Genomic DNA, 16,408 nt, shown 5'->3' on the forward strand with positions numbered 1-16,408 from the left:
AGTCCATTTTCACCTTGCAGAGAATTTTGAATGGGCCTTCCTTGCCTGGCAGCTAATTCATCTCGCACAAGCTTTCTCCTGCAGCCTCTCTGCCTGAGCTGCCTCATACGTTAAGCCAGAAACTCCTGAACAGATCCCCTCCCTTCTTGAGCAGTTCTTTCGCCCCTTAAGCTATGCGAAGACCTAGCTTTTCCATTCTGTGTGGGAAACTGTGCACACTATAATATATCATGGAAGAATTGCTCCCTCTATCCCATAAACATAAATGAATATACTCCTAGGTAATTGAATTGGGCTTTAATGACACTAGACAAAGCCTGAATACAAATTACAAATTGCGAATTGCGAATATTGTGCCAGTAGTATACATAATATACATGTTACTTAGAGAACTAGATTACAAATCCTGGATAATATAGCTAAACTCATCTTACTACATTTGACTTGAAATCCTACTCAAGTATGCAAATTAAATTTTAGTCTAATTAATGGAAAATTGTGTACATACGTTTTTAAGGTGGGAGCACAGTTCTCCACTGGTTGAAATATCCCAGTTGAGGAAAAAAAGATAAAAATCTTGATCAGGTTTCTTCTACTCAATAATTGCAGCTTTTTACAAAGCCTCTGCTAATGAATTGTTTACGTATAATAGTGCTTGCATTAGTGGAAGTGTGGAACTGTGTTTCAGTAACAGATTAAACAGGGTTAGAAATATTAATCATACCTTAATGTTTTGCTGATGCAAGCCAGAAAGCATCATTTTTCCCCAATTACCTTTATTTTTTTATTTTCTTTCTATTGCTGTTCCCATTACATATTTTGCAGATTCTAAATTTTTCTTTATGTTCCCTTTCTTTTTAAATTGCTTTTTAATTAAACAAAAGAAAAACTTGCCAGTAGCTATGTAAAGAATGCCTTTGGAAAGCAAAAGAGATAAAACAATAGTTTTGCACAATTACACATGTGTTTTGTTTCATGTGTGTATGTGTATTCACTGAAATGGATAACAATACAGTATTTCTGTGATTTAAGATATTGCCCTGTGTGCTTCTCTGATCAAAGTTTTGGCTCATAACAAATACAGGTGTGGTTTCTACAACTATCATATATTCACCCTTAAATCACATATGAATAGTATCATTACATGTAGTTCAAAAAATTCTAAAGATTTGCATAATATGAAAGGTGAATATAAACCAAATTTCTGTGAGGAATATTACATAAAAATCAAGTAAAAATATCAAAAATTAAGAAAAGTAAAATATTTTTGAAATGAAATTACAGAAATTCATACTTTCATTTGCTATAAAACATCAAATGCTAGATCATTTAATTATGGTTTTATAAGATAGTAGATTCAAATGAGAACAGACTGAGTAATATTAGGAAATATGTGAAATAGAAATAGAAATAGACGGAAAACTCTTGATTTTCATTTCTCTTCCTTACCTACAAATAGAATAAACATAATTAAATGTCATAAAAAACTGGTATGAAAAATTTAAAAGAATATAAGGCTGATAGAGAAAATGTTACTCAATAAATGAGACGCTATAGAATAGTTAGTGTATCGCTTCTCGGCCTTTTGGCTAAGATCATGTGTAGAATATAGTCAATGCCCCTAGACAAAATAAATGGAGGTTGGGGGGCGGGAAGCAGCAACAAAGATACATGGAAAGAAAACTTCCTAGAAAAACAAAAGTCAAAAGTAGTATTTGGATATTGCTATCTTGACATGATATGCTAAAAATTCAGAAATTCAATGAGTTAAAGGAAATGTAAGAATTCTTGGATCCCACAAAGGAGATTGGATGGGGAGGGGGGCTTGGGATGGAGAAGAGATTAAGTTGGCTTCAGACTTCACCAGTATATGACAATGAAACATTTCTCTAAAAATATTTGAGAACACACAGTTAAAATAGCTGTGGAAATTCTGTGTAATTATGAAACTGTTTAAATGTACCAGTGCTAAAGATTAACTTACGTAGAGTTTAAGTAACTACTAGGAGGATGGGGTTTGTGATTGCAGGTCAAAATACATATGAATTTTATACTCTAAAATTAACACTAAACTTTCAGAAAGTGAGGACATGGGGATTTTTTAAAAATGAGAGGAAGTATGGGTTTATGTTCATTTCTTTTATTACTCTATTTCCAAGTTTATAAAATAGCATACTTAATTTAAAAATTTGTCTTAATTTAAGATTTTATGGGGAGTTATATTTCTTGGAATGAGAAAACATTAATTTTTCTCAATGGCTTTAATTATGTTTTGCCAAATTTCATACAATTTACTATGTTAATATTTTAATAGGGATATAATTATTTTATAATTTCCAGCTCTCTGTGCTTTCCTCTAACTCCATGGAACCTTAAGGTGTTCCATGGAGATGTATTATTTAGCAATAGTATGCTTTAGAAAATAAATTTACCAAGAAAATGTCTTGTATGTTTTGGAGTTATTAGCAGAATGAATTTCTACATAAAATAATTTTCTATAAGAAGTTTTTTTCTATATGGATTAACAGTCCCACCATAAATTATAATAAGTAACATCCAGGCATATGTGAAAATTTTCAAATACTTAAGCCTTTAACATGGTTTACAAAATCTTTCATTAAAACTGTCTGTTTTAGCTATCACGACTCTGCCGCAGCAGTTATGAGACAGCAATAGACAGTGTGAAAAGAAACCGGATGTTCCAATTTAGGCCTCATTTGCAACGATAAGCAGATTACATGGCCCATGGTTTAATGCTAGTCCATTGTATATATTATCACATTGTAACTTTAATAATCAATATTTTCTATCTCAAATACTGGTATAAAGAAACCAGCAAAATATCTTGAATGATTGAATGTACTCGTTTTATTTCCATGATGTAGATTTTATTTCTTGACTTAACCTTAATATGTAAAGAGTGGTATTGCTTCGGGACTCACATACTCATTTGCATACATAAAAATTTTACTTCTTGATTTCACCAGAAAGGCCACAATTTAATAAATATTGTTCCTTATACTTCTTAGGCTCTGTACTTCAGTTGACCTCTCCCCTTCTGTTTTACATTCACAACCTTGATCAATAAATCTTGAAATGTTGCAGCAGAGCTGAATTTTTAAGTGCATCAAATGAAATAATTTCATTCCCACAAGAAGGGAATTTGCCACTGAAGTGAGCAATTTACTGTAGTTTTCACACCAGTTCTTGTCAACGTCACTACTGGAATCCATTCTCCTGGCTTCCAATGTAGTGACCTTGCTGTTTGATTTTGAACACATTATCAAGTGATGCTGGTACTATTAGTTTCGAAAAAAGCATTTTGAAGATTAGTAATTTAGATTCTCAGCCTAAAAGGCAAATTGCATTACCTGGGGAGATGTTAACACACTAATATCCAGGTTCCACTCCAGATCAACTGAATTAAAATATCTGAGGCTGCAGACTTGATGTTGGTAATTTCTTTAATGGACTTAGGTGATTGTAATTTGCAACAGAGACTTGAAAAAACAAAGATAATGATACAAAAAATTTCTCTTGATATTTTGATTATGACATTTTCTTAAGATGTTCCTTTATTAAATGTGACAATTTTTATGCAATAATTTCTTAACGAATAAATGAGACAATATAAAGATGATTTGCTAAGATTCTACAAATTGAATGTAAGCCAAATTTGATTTATGGTACTAATCCTATAGATTTGTTAGAGATAAAGTTTTAAACAATTTTCCTCTTAACAATACTTTTGTAAAATTCTTGGTATTTATAAAATAACTTTATGCTTCAGATCATTGAATTTTTATCTGCATTGTATAGAAAGTATAAGCATTTGGATATTAAGTTGTAAAACTTTAATTTGCTCTATCTCTGTGCAGTGAGCAATGCAGAGGCACTTTGTACGGACACACAGATTCTGTGAACAGCATTGAATTTTTCCCTTTCTCCAACACTCTTCTGACAGCTTCTGCAGACAAGACCATGTCGGTATGGGATGCAAGGACGGTAAGTTAAATTGCCTGCCTTTTTTCCACATTTTGTTTAGTCTTAATCACTTTTCACTATTGAGTTCAACTTAGACAGTGGTTGTCCAAGGGCATGCATAGCAAACAATGGTAATACGTTCCAAATTCCAAGACCTTGTCAGTATGCTCTTATGTATCCTACCTCCCAATTGTTAGCACATAAAAGTAACATTGCTGCTTTAAACATTAGTTCAGCATTTACTTTCCAGGATTGCATTACTGCAACAGCACAGATTCTAACTGGACACATACTGTCTCTCTATATAAACACCTTAGATATTGCCAAGAAAAGAGACATGAGATTATTTGAAGTTTGTGTTTAAATGTGTGAATATACAGGTACAGGAAGAAGCAAGGAAAATTGTCATTTGTTAAAGACTGCATGGATCCCAAGTGAGGCTAAGCTTGAGCTGTAAAGGGGAGAAATAGAACATTCCAGAAGTCTGGAGAGACACAGACTCTAGGAAAGGGCAGTGCATCTGCAGAGTTGTAGAGATCTGAGTTTGCAATGGCTTCTTTTCAGAGTAATATCATACGTGAATGGAGTTAAAGTATATGCACATAGACAAGGACAGGATTATGATAAGCTTAAGTTTCAAACTGTTGTACAGAGAATATACTAAAGAGTGCTAGTTAACAGGGTAACACATCCTCCAGATCTGCCTTGTATAAAGACTGCGTTGGTACTTGAGTAGGGCAGTCAGCAGGAAGACAAAGTCACTAAAGCCAGTATGAGTTGATGAGAGTTTGAACCGGGGAATTGTGTCTGAGGATGGGGAAGAGGGAGTATATTAAGGATAGGACATCGATAAAGAATCAGATGAGTCTGTAGAGGCACAAAATAAGATGAGCAACCTTCCCAATTTGTTTTTTGCTGTGAATTTTTCTGAGTCATGGAATTCCAGAACTATAATTGGACAGTCTTTATTATGCCCTCAACCATGATTCTGTAGTTAAGCAAGGTACAGAGGAGACTACACGTTCAGACTGTTGGTTGTGATGAAAAGTGGGAGAAAAGGCTTTAGCGCAAGGTTCAAGTGAAGTATTTTCTTTGATAAGCTTGCAGATAATAGTTGGGTAACATTGATTAGCTTGAGGGTAAGAGGGGAAAAGGAACAAAAATGAGAAATTAGGAGAGAGAAGCAGTAACACAGAAGTTTACTGAATGCAGGTTTTCATAATTAAAAAATTTGAAGATGTGTAAAACGTGGTCTGAATATTCTTTGCAACTTTCGATGAGGACTATGAAGAAATAAGACTCTGCATGTATGGTAAGAGATGATATATCCTTGGTTTTGGTTCCTGGGATAATAAGGAAGAAAAACATAATTTCAGCTTATCTCCCTGAGAGACTGACAATGTGGGGAGGCCTGCAAATTCAGTTACGTGAGGCACTACTAGGATTTCTAAGGCAAGCTTTAGGGTCAGTGGAGACATAGACAGAGAAAAACTAATGATAACATGCCCTGTCAGGCACCAACTTCACCTGGTGCTGAAGTTAGGGTGGCATTGTGGGAAAAGTACAAGATACAACTTAAAATGATTGTTGTTGAAAATAAATGTCCCATTCCCACCCTGTTTAAAATGGCTCCAAATCTAATGTGGCAGAGTTCCTTCCCAATAATGAATCCTCTGTAAAGAAGTAAAATTCTCACCCTATTTTTGCCCTTACACTTACATGTGAAGGGCATATAAAAGCAATCGGTAAAGGACAAATCCTTAGAGAAAGTATTAATTTAGTAGTGACTGAAATGTTATGCTTGTTTTCAGTTGACATCAGGTTTTTTTCTCTCACCTTGGCTCTGTCTCTCAGACTGTAACCAGATGTTTTCAGAAAACATGTATCTTACTTTCATGTGAGTTGAAGCACTAATGCTTGGAAGTAGAACTGCTCTAATTAAGTTGCCTCTCATATATCTGTCAGCAGTGCATAATTATTTATTAATGGTGATGTCGATGTTGCCAGCCCTCACTGTACTGTACTTATTAGCCATAGAATTGGGAGAAAATACATTAGCATAACAGGTTGCCTTTGGCATTGAAATAACATTGTGTGTGGGTAGCATGTAACACACACACAGTTTTAGTAGTCCTAATGGTAGGAGTTTACTCAGTATAAATATTTTAAATTGGTTTCATATCAAATTTATAACACTGTTACTCGAATTCTGTTACTATGCATTCGTGCTCTGTACTCACTGAAAATAGCAAATGGGATTTAAAATGTTTTAGAAAAATGAAATGCTGTCAGTTACTCTATGATAGATACAATGTATATTGTAGAGTACAAAGAATAAATTTATGGTCTGAAAGTAGTTTCAAACCTAATAAAATAAATTTATGGCTAAGTATTATAGGAAAGCAATATATAAGATAAGGAATAATCCACTTTATATAATTTTGTTAATTATGTGATTTAAGTTTTAAAATAATGCTGCAATATTCTATAAATAAAATATAGTGAGACTACCAGGAAACAATCCTTTCAGTAAAGTGACATTAAAGAGTTATGGTGACATTGTTTCAGATAGTCTTCCTGATTTTTAAAATTCATGATTTATTTGTAGTTTTTAAAAAGGTATTTATATATTGCTTACACACTGTGGAATTCTAAGCTGTTTCTTATCACAGTGATTCATTAAGCAGTTAGGTTTATATTTGTAGTAGAACATTATGAAATGCTAAAAAGAATAACCAGATAGCTGAAGTCTTTTCTGGGTAATTGTAACAACTGCTTAGCACTGATGTAAATAATGTTATTGGACTGAAGCATCAACTATTCATTTCGTAGTGGTATGATGCCTTACAATTTTTAGTACATGTTAACTTCTTGATAAACGATAAGTAGTTGTCAGGTTAGACCAAAGGTCTGGACATAAAAAAAGATGAATGACTTCCATATTAGTAAAGCAATCTTAGCACATCTTAGCTCCCTGAGACACCCTCTGAAATATTTTTGCTGAACTGTGACAGTGACCAGTGGATTATCTTACTATGAATTAGTTTTAAACCTCTTTCTTCCACCATCAGACATACACTTGTCTTAAATCATTAACCTTATCTAACAGCTTATTATCAAGGATAATGAATGTGGGGACCTTTAAGTCACTCTCTAAGTCAACTAGACAGACCAGCTCTGAATTTTGTAAAGGGTGAGGAGAGGAATATAAATCCTGGTCATTGCCAAATGGAGGCTGTAAAACAACTTGCTGTTGAGATGCTCATGAAAATGCTGTTTTACAGGACTGCATGTATGTTTCATTCAAACTTAGGAAACAGTAAAAACTATTTTATTAAAACTGAAAAAGTAAGATTGTTTTATTATAAGAAAGATATGTCATATAGTAAATTTAATGAAAAAAATTATATTGCTATCCCCAAAGGCAACATGACAGACCCCAAGGTACACCAGTGATCTGAAAGCCTGTTTAAATGCAATGAGACTGTTAGTCACTCACTAGCTTAGTGAAAATATTAAGGTTTCAAAAGTGTTTGAAAAAAAAGAAGAATGTGCTCACTACAGTGAAAACAGAGATGCGATGAATAATGCAGCTGTGTGTTGTGTCAGCTAGGTTGGCAACAGTCATTTATACTGACATTTTCTATCCTGTGATGATTCAGACACAGGAAGCTCATGACCCAAACTGCTGTTAGTTGCCAGGCTTACTCCCCATGCTGACGAACTGCAGGAAATTTTCCTGCTGATCTTCAACTAAAGGACCTATTAATTAGTCATTTTGCATTGCTATGAAGTGGAAGCATGCGGGCCTTTAGAAGGGAAGTTAATCTATTGGTGCCTGACCTTTGTGCACTCAGTAGTTGAGTCTGCACTCAGATGAAATCTGATGAGTTCTTAGGGGAGCCTGACATTATTCAGTAAAGCACAGAATGTGGAAACAGGTGAAGCCTATACCTTCTCTCTCTAGGTTGTATTCCTCCGCCATGTTTGATGTAGTAATTCTCACAGGAGACTTATGTGAAAGGCAATAGCTTAGATTCTAGACAGATATGAATGTGACAAAGTCCCTGCCCTCAATGAACACACTGAGTTTTAAGAAGAAAGTATAAAGGAAATTCACCTCACAATGATGTACCTTTTGTTTTATATTTTATCAAATTGTAATTCTACTGTTTTGTGAATAAGCTCATGTCTGAAGCGTTGACTTTTAAGCCGACTCCTTCTGAATGCACCATCACTTTGACCTATAATATCCACCTAATGTTCACTAGAATCTCATTGCGTGATTACAAATAATTTCTTTATTTCGAAACAGGGAAAGTGGAGGGTTGAATGGAAAAAATAGCCTCCACCCAGCCAGCTAGATTGGTGGCAGGGTCAGGAAGATTCTCTTGCATTACTTATGAAACTTCCACAGTTGAGAGAAGATGTAATAACTTGTCTTCTTGGTCTGATTTACTTTACTTAACATAATAATATTCAGTTACATTCATGTTTGCCAAAACCGTCAGGATTTCATTCTTCTTTGAGGCTAATTTAAATTCAGTTATGCATCTATATACCATAATTAATTTAGAAACTCCAGCATCAATGAAAACTGGTTGGGTCCATATCTTGGCTATTGCAAATGTTGCTGTAGTGAACATGGGAGCGTAAATATTTCATATACTGGGTTCACTTTCTTTTGCTATATATTTCACATGGGAGAGTGGATCATTTAGTACACATGTTTTTAGGTTTTTTTCAAGAACTTCCATACTGTTTTCCATAATGATTGTACAAATAAAAGGTTCAAATATAGACTAGTTACCTTGCTGGTTTATGCTTCTGTACAGCTAGAGAAACAATCAACAAAGTAAAAAGGCAACCCACAGAATGGGAGAAGATCTTCGCACACGACATAGGTGATAGAGGGCTGATCTCCAGAATATACAAAGAGCTACAAAACAACCAAAATGTCAAAACAAACAAGCCACTCAAGAAATGGGCACGGGAAATGGGCAAACACTTCACAAAGGAACAAACCCAAATGGCAACTAAGCATATGAAAAAATGCTCAAGTTCCCTGGCAATAAGGGAAATCCAAATTAAAACATCAATGAGGTACCACCTAACGCCAGTAAGACTGGCCCACATGAATAAAAGCACCAACAACACTTGTTGGCGAGGTTGCGGGGAAAAGGGAACCCTACTCCACTGCTGGTGGGGCTGCAGGCTGGTACAGCCTCTCTGGAAATCAGTATGTAGAATATTCAAACAACTCAAATTCAACATACCGTATGATCCAGCAATAGCACTCCTAGGAATATATCCAGAACACTTGTTCTATGAGAAACCAACATGCACTCCTATGTTCATAGCAGCACAATCAGTAATTGCAAAAACATGGAAACAACCAAAATGCCCATCAACAGAGGATTGGATAAGAAAGCTATGGTTCATCTACTCCATGGAATACTACTCAGCTATTAAAAAAAAACAAAATGCAGTTCTTTGTGGCCAAATGGGCCAAACTGGAAACCATAATGCTAAGGGAAATGAGCCAATCCCAAAAGGTTAAATACCACATGTTTGCCTTAATTTAAGATGATATGATGTTAAGTATTTTGAAATATTTTACTGGACCCATAAAAAGGTGAAAGTATAATATGTTAGTCAATTAAAAAAGCATGCTAACATTCAAGCAGAAAAACTTTACTTACAAAAATATTTTAAACATTTAATACCATCTTGGTATTTTGTATGTGTAATAATATATACTCCTGTTGTAAGAACAGTGGCAAAAACTAGTTAGCAATTTAAAGAGTCTATTTTTTTTATTTTATGGTCTGTAATTTTGACTAGTTCTGAGCAAGAAAAAAAGTACTAAAATGAAAATTTTAGTAAGTGTAAATGTTCGAAAAGTATTGATTTTGCTATTGTAACTGGTTATAATCCAGTGAGTCATGATTCCAGGATATGATAAAATTAACATCTACAAAATCAGAAATGTTTCCTGACAAAAGTACAAAAATATGAAATAAAAAAAATGCACAGCGTCTGTGCCCAGGATGTGCAGACTGGATGTCTAGATTCATTTAGCTGTACCTAGTTCTTGTGCAAATTCTGCTTGATCTCATCCTGAACTGAACAATTAGTTCTTTAATCAAAAGTTTCCAAATGTAAAGCAAAGAAGAAAGCCATATTTAAATACTTGTTGAAGTTACACCTGAGAAGCTCTGAAGGTTACTGACCTTATATAAATGTTGCAGTACAAACGCAGCCAGTTATCTGGTATCAGATGTTCTCTGCAACATGTTTCTTTTTTTTTTTTTCTAGGTCTCTCATTTGTTTTTTTTTTTTTATTATTTATCATTTTTACTTCACTAATTACATTGTATTATGTGACACAGTTACATAGGTACTTGGGTTCTCCCCACCCCTCCCCAAACCCTCCCACCATGGTGGATTCCTCCACCTTGTTGCATAACCACAGTTCAAGTTCAGTTGAGATTCCCCCATTGCAAGCGTATACCAAACATAGAGTCCAGCATCTTATTGTCCAGTCAAGTTCAACGGCTTCTTAGGTATACACTCTCTGGTCTGAAGACAGAGCCAGCAGAGTATCTTCCCAGTCAATTGAAAGCTCCAACATACCATCAGCAAAAATTTACATCATTATGGAATTAATTGACATAGTAATGAGTAACCAATATGTTAAAAGTAAATGCGAGTTCCCAGCCACCTTCTGTGACCACCTCACCTACACTTCAATTTTAGTTTATACACAACATATAACATTCAAAACATAACATGTTATACATAACATCATATCATCTTAAATTAAGGCAAACGTGATATTTAACCTTTTGGGATTGGCTCATTTCCCTTAGCATTATGGTTTCCAGTTTGGCCCATTTGGCCACAAAGAACTGCATTTTGTTTTTTTTAATAGCTGAGTAGTATTCCATGGAGTAGATGAACCATAGCTTTCTTATCCAATCCTCTGTTGATGGGCATTTTGGTTGCTTCCATGTTTTTGCAATTACTGATTGTGCTGCTATGAGCATAGGAGTGCATGTTGGTTTCTCATAAAACAAGTGTTCTGGATATATTCCTAGGAGTGCTATTGCTGGATCATACGGTATGTTGAATTTGAGTTGTTTGAATATTCTACATACTGATTTCCAGAGAGGCTGTACCAGCCTGCAGTCCCACCAGCAGTGGAGAAGGGTTCCCTTTTCCCCGCAACCTCGCCAACAAGTGTTGTTGGTGCTTTTATTCATGTGGGCCAGTCTTACTGGCATTAGGTGGTACCTCATTGATGTTTTAATTTGGATTTCCCTTATTGCCAGGGAACTTGAGCATTTTTTCATATGTTTATTTGCCAATTGGGTTTGTTCCTTTGTGAAGTGTTTGCCCATATCCCGTGCCCATTTCTTGAGTGGCTTGTTTGTTTTGACATTTTGGTTGTTTTGTAGCTCTTTGTATATTTTGGAGATTAGCCCTCTATCACCTACACAGTGCGCGAAGATCTTCTCCCATTCTGTGGGTTGCCTTTTTACTTTGTTGATTGTTTCTCTAGCTGTACAGAAGCTTCTTAGTTTGATGAGGTCCCAATTGTTTATTTTGGTCTTGATTTCTACTGCTTTTGGAGTCTTTTTTAGGAAGTGAGGGCCTACCCCTAAGTGTTGCAGTGTGTTTCCAACATTTTCTTCCAAAAGTTTGAAGGTTTCTGGATGTAGGTTTAGATCTGTTATCCATTTAGATCTGATCTTAGTGTATGGTGAGAGATGTGGATCTATATTTTTGTTTCTGCAGGCTATCAACCAGTTGTCCCAACAGCATTTATTGAACAGACCTTCCCATTTGCCTGGATTGTCGCTTAACTTTTTGTCAAAAATTATTTGGCTGTACCTCTTGGGTTCCCTTCTAGTGTTTCTATTCTGCTCCATTGATCTTCCTCTCTATCTTTTTGCCAGTACCAGGCTGTTTTGATAACCACTGCCCTATAGTATGTCCAGAGGTCCGGAACTGTGATTCCCCCTGCTAACTTCCTGTTCTTCAGGATGGTTCTAGCTATCCATGGTTTTTTGTGTTTCCAGATGAACCTTTGGATCATTGTTTCCACTTCCATGAAGAATGTTTTTGGCAATTTGATTGGGATTGTGTTGAATGTATATATTGCTTTTGGCAGTATAGACATTTTAATGATATTGATTTTACCTATCCAGGAGCATGGGATGTTACTCCATCTTTTGAGGTCTTCTTCAATTTCTTTTTTAAGTAGTTTGTAGTTTTCTTCAAATAAGTCTCCTACATTTTTAGTTAGACTTATTCCCAGATATTTCATACTTTTCTCTGTTATTTTGAATGGTATCTTGCTGGTTAAATCTTTTTCCATCTTGGGGCTGTTCGCATACACTATGGCTGTTGATTTTTGTTCATTAATTTTGTACCCTGCCACTCTACCAAACTTTCGTACAAGTTCTAGCAGTCTCTGTATTGAGTCTCTTGGCTCTTCTACATAAAGAATCATATCATCTGCATATAGTGAGAGTTTGACTTCTTCGTTTCCCATTTGGATTCCTCTGATTTCTTTTTCTTGTCTTATGGCCTAAGCGAGTACCTCTAGGACTATGTTGAATAGTAGTGGAGAAAGTGGACATCCCTGTCTTGTTCCAGATCTCAGTGGGAAGGGTTCCAGTTTTTCTTCATTCAGTATGATGCTGGTGTTGGGTTTTTCATATATGGCTTTAATTATGTTGTGGAGTTTTCCATCTATGCCTACCTTGGTTAGGGTTTTTAGTAGGAAGTGGTGTTGGATTTTTTCGAAAGCTTTTTCTGCGTCTATTGATACTATCATGTGATTCTTGTTTTTCAGTTTTTGGATGTGGTGTATCACATTTATGGATTTCCGAATGTTGAACCGTCCCTGCATTCCAGGGATGAATCCTGCTTGATCTGGATGAATGATCTGTCTGATGTGTTTTTGAATTCTGTTGGCTAGGATTTTGTTGAGAATCTTAGCATCAATGTTCATCAAAGAGATAGGTCTGTAGTTTTCCTTCTCTGTTAGTTCTTTGTCTGGTTTTGGGATTAAGGTAATGTTGGCTTCATAGAATGAGTTTGGAAGGGTTGCCTCTTTTTCTATTGTTTTGAAGAGTTTGTAGAGGATTGGGGTCAGTTCTGTTCGGAATGTTTTGTAGAATTCTGTAGTGAAGCCGTCTGGACCTGGGCTTTTCTTTGTTGGGAGGTCTTTAATCACTGATTCAATCTCTACTTCAGTTATGGATGGGTTTGTTCAGGTCGTTTGTTGCCTCTGGGCTAAGTTTTGGCAGGTGGTAGAAGTCTAAGAACTTTTCCATTTCTTGGTGATCTTCTGATTTGTTGGAGTACAGTGCTTTGTAGTAATTTCTAATTATGGCCTTAATGGATGTGGTGTCTGTTGTTATGTTGCCTTTTTCATCTTTGATGCTGTTAATTCTTGCCTTCTCTTGTTTTTTCTTTGTCAGTCGGGCCAGTGGGGTGTCTATATTGTTTATCTTCTCAAAGAACCAGCTTTTTGATTCATTGATTTTGTGTATCGTTTTTTTATTTCTATCTGATTAATTTCCTCCCTTGTTTTGATGATTTCTTGTTTCCTATTGTGTGAGGGGCTCTTCTGCTGCTGTTTTTCCAATTCCTGGAGGTGTGTGTTTAGTTCCTGTATTTGGCGCCTCTCTTGGGCCTTGACATGAGCTCCAATTGTGATGGATTTACCCCATAGCACTGCTTTGGCAGTGTCTCACAAATTTTGGAATGTTGTGTCAGAGTTTTCATTGGTTTCCATAAATTTTTTGATCTCATCTTTAATTTTTTCTCTGATCCATTGTTCGTTTAATAGCATATTGTTCAGCCTCCAAGAGTTTCTATATTTCCTGGGACATTTTGAATTGCTGATTTCCAGTTTCATTCCGTGGTGGTCTGAGAGGGTACATGGTATGATTCCTATCTTTTTGAAGTTATTTAGGTTTGCTTTGTGTCCTATCATGTGGTCAATCCTGGAGAAGGTGCCATGCACTGCTGAAAAAAATCTGTAATCTGTGGCCTTAGGGTAAAAAATTCTATAAATATCTATCATGTCCAGTTGTCCTATTGTTTGTATGAGCTCTGTTGTTTGTTGAGTTTTTGTTTTGTTGATCTGTCTATTGTTGTTAGTGGGGTGTTAAGATCACCCACTATTATTGTGTGCATATCTATGTCTCCCCTTAAGTCCGTGAGTAATTGCTTCACGTAGCTAGGTGCGTTTGAATTTGGTGCATATATGTTCACAATGGTAATTACTTCCTGATGGATCAGTCCCTTCACCAATATATAATGTCCTTCCCTGTCCTTTTTGATGTGTGTCAGATTGAAGTCCACATCATCTGAAATTAAGACAGCTACCCCAGCCTTTTTTTCTCGTCCATTGGCATGAAATATCTGTTTCCAACCTTTCACTTTCAGCTTCTTAGAATCTCTTCTGGTTAGATGTGTCTCTTGTAGGCAACAGATAGTTGGGTGCTGTTTGATAATCCATTCTGTTAATCTATGCCTTTTGATTGGTGAGTTCAGGCCATTTGTGTTAAGTGTTAAAATTGAGAGGTGATTTTGCCCTGCCATACTTGTTTTTGTGGGTGTTGATATCTGTGTAATTGCCCTTCCTTGTGTGGACTTTAGTGGGGAGACCTTCCTGTTTGCCATCTTTGCTTATGATTCACCTCCTTTTTTTCTGGATTTAGTGCATTTCTTTTTTTTTTTTTTTTTTTTTTTTTTAGTGCTGCTTTGAGTCTGTTGTCTATGAATTACCAGATTTGATCATGATAGGCTATATTATACTTTTTCCTCACTGTTTTTATGGTCCTGAAAGGCTTCCCTGCACTCCCCCCCATTACGGATTAACATAACGTATTGAGGGTATAGTAGGTTTTACAGTTTTTCGATGTAGATCTTAAGTATTCTGACATTAATTGTTGGTTTATAGATTATATCACATTATCTTATTGTATTGGATACAGGTTGTTAGAGATTGCAATAATATTACAATATACAGGTACTATCAGGTTGTCATCTTTTCATCTCAGATTAAGGCAAACATGTGGTATTTAACCTTTTGGGATTGGTTCATTTCTCTTAGCATGATGGATTCCAGTCGGGCCCATTTGTCCACAAAGAACTGCATTTCGTTTTTTTTAATAGCTGAGTAGTATTCCATAGAGTAGATGAACCATAGCTTCCTTTAGTGCATTTCTAAGGAGATTTTGTAGAGCTGGTTTTGTGCTGGCATATTCTTCTAATTTCTCTTTGCTGTGAAAGTATTTGATTTCGTTCTCAAATACGAATGAGATCTTTGCTGGGTACAATATTCTTGGTTGACAGTTGTTCTGATTCAGGATTTGGAAGATCTTTGTCCATTCTCTTCTTGCTTGTAAAGTCTCTTCAGAGAAGTCAGCAGTGATTCTGATTGGTTTTCTCCGGTATGGTTTTCTCTGCTTCGTACTTGTCTTAGGATTCTTTCTTTGTCTTCGTTGGAGTGGAACTTGAGCACCATATGTCTGGGTGAAGATCGCTTTGGGTCATATCTGCTGGGAGTCCTCTGACCGTCTTGAATTTGGGCTGGGTTCATGTTCCAAGTGTTTTGAAAGTTTTCATGTATAATTTCGTCGAGCACCATTTGCATTCCTGACTCTTTTTCCACTCCTTCAGGAAGGCCAATAATCCTAATATTCGATTTTCTGAGGTTGTCTTTCATTTCTTGTATGGTCTTATTGGCTTTGTTCAGACTTGTCTCCAGCTGTTTAATGAACTGGGTATGTTCGTTTTGTGTGTCTTCCGTTTCAGAGATCCTCTCTTCTGCTGTATTTGTTCTGTCGGTTAGGCTCTCAATTTTGTGCTCTAAGTCAAGGATTTTACTTTTGATTTGTTGTATTTCTGAGGCTATGTGGTTCTTGAATTCCTTGAAGTCCTCCCAATTCTTCTCATTGTCTCTGACATATTTTAAAATTATTTTTTTGAATTCCTTGTCTGGTAGATCTTCTATGTCTTCATCTCACATCTCCGAAATAGACATTGGCTTTTGATCCTTTATTGGTAGGGTGTTGGCTCTCTCATCTGGATCATTACCTTTTCTGGTATTTCTTCCCATTGTGTTAGTGTTTCTTTTTTGAGAGACCTAGGCACCAGTGTGCTGAGGGGTTTCCAAGCACTATCCTGTAGAGATCGGAGTCTGCAGGCGTGGAATAGCAGGGTGTGGGGATTTTCAAGGCACTCTCTGTGTGCGTCTCCAGAACACTGGACCTCAGGGCGCCACTTCCAGGGCCCAGCGGATTCAAAGCGCACTCTCAGCTCGTCCCCTACAGGTATGCTACCACAGGGCGTGGGGGAGTGAAGGCACTCTCTGTGCGCGCCCCCTGTGTGCGGGATC

At 36.2% G+C, this 16,408-nt stretch overlaps 1 protein-coding gene across 3 annotated transcripts in view; it reads left to right on the plus strand.

Annotated features, from left to right (window-relative positions):
• The window catches only part of SPAG16 (sperm associated antigen 16), an 886,848-nt gene that overhangs the window by 532,970 nt on the left and 337,470 nt on the right, over positions 1-16,408 (plus strand). For all 3 annotated transcript variants that reach the window (XM_058664972.1, XM_058664970.1, XM_058664971.1), the window contains exon 13: positions 3,879-4,005. In XM_058664972.1, coding sequence (XP_058520955.1) covers positions 3,879-4,005 — 127 coding nt within the window. The remainder of the gene's footprint in view (positions 1-3,878; positions 4,006-16,408) is intronic.

Source organism: Ochotona princeps, chromosome 5 (assembly GCF_030435755.1).
Source record: "Ochotona princeps isolate mOchPri1 chromosome 5, mOchPri1.hap1, whole genome shotgun sequence".
Classification (NCBI taxonomy): Eukaryota; Metazoa; Chordata; class Mammalia; order Lagomorpha; family Ochotonidae; genus Ochotona; species Ochotona princeps.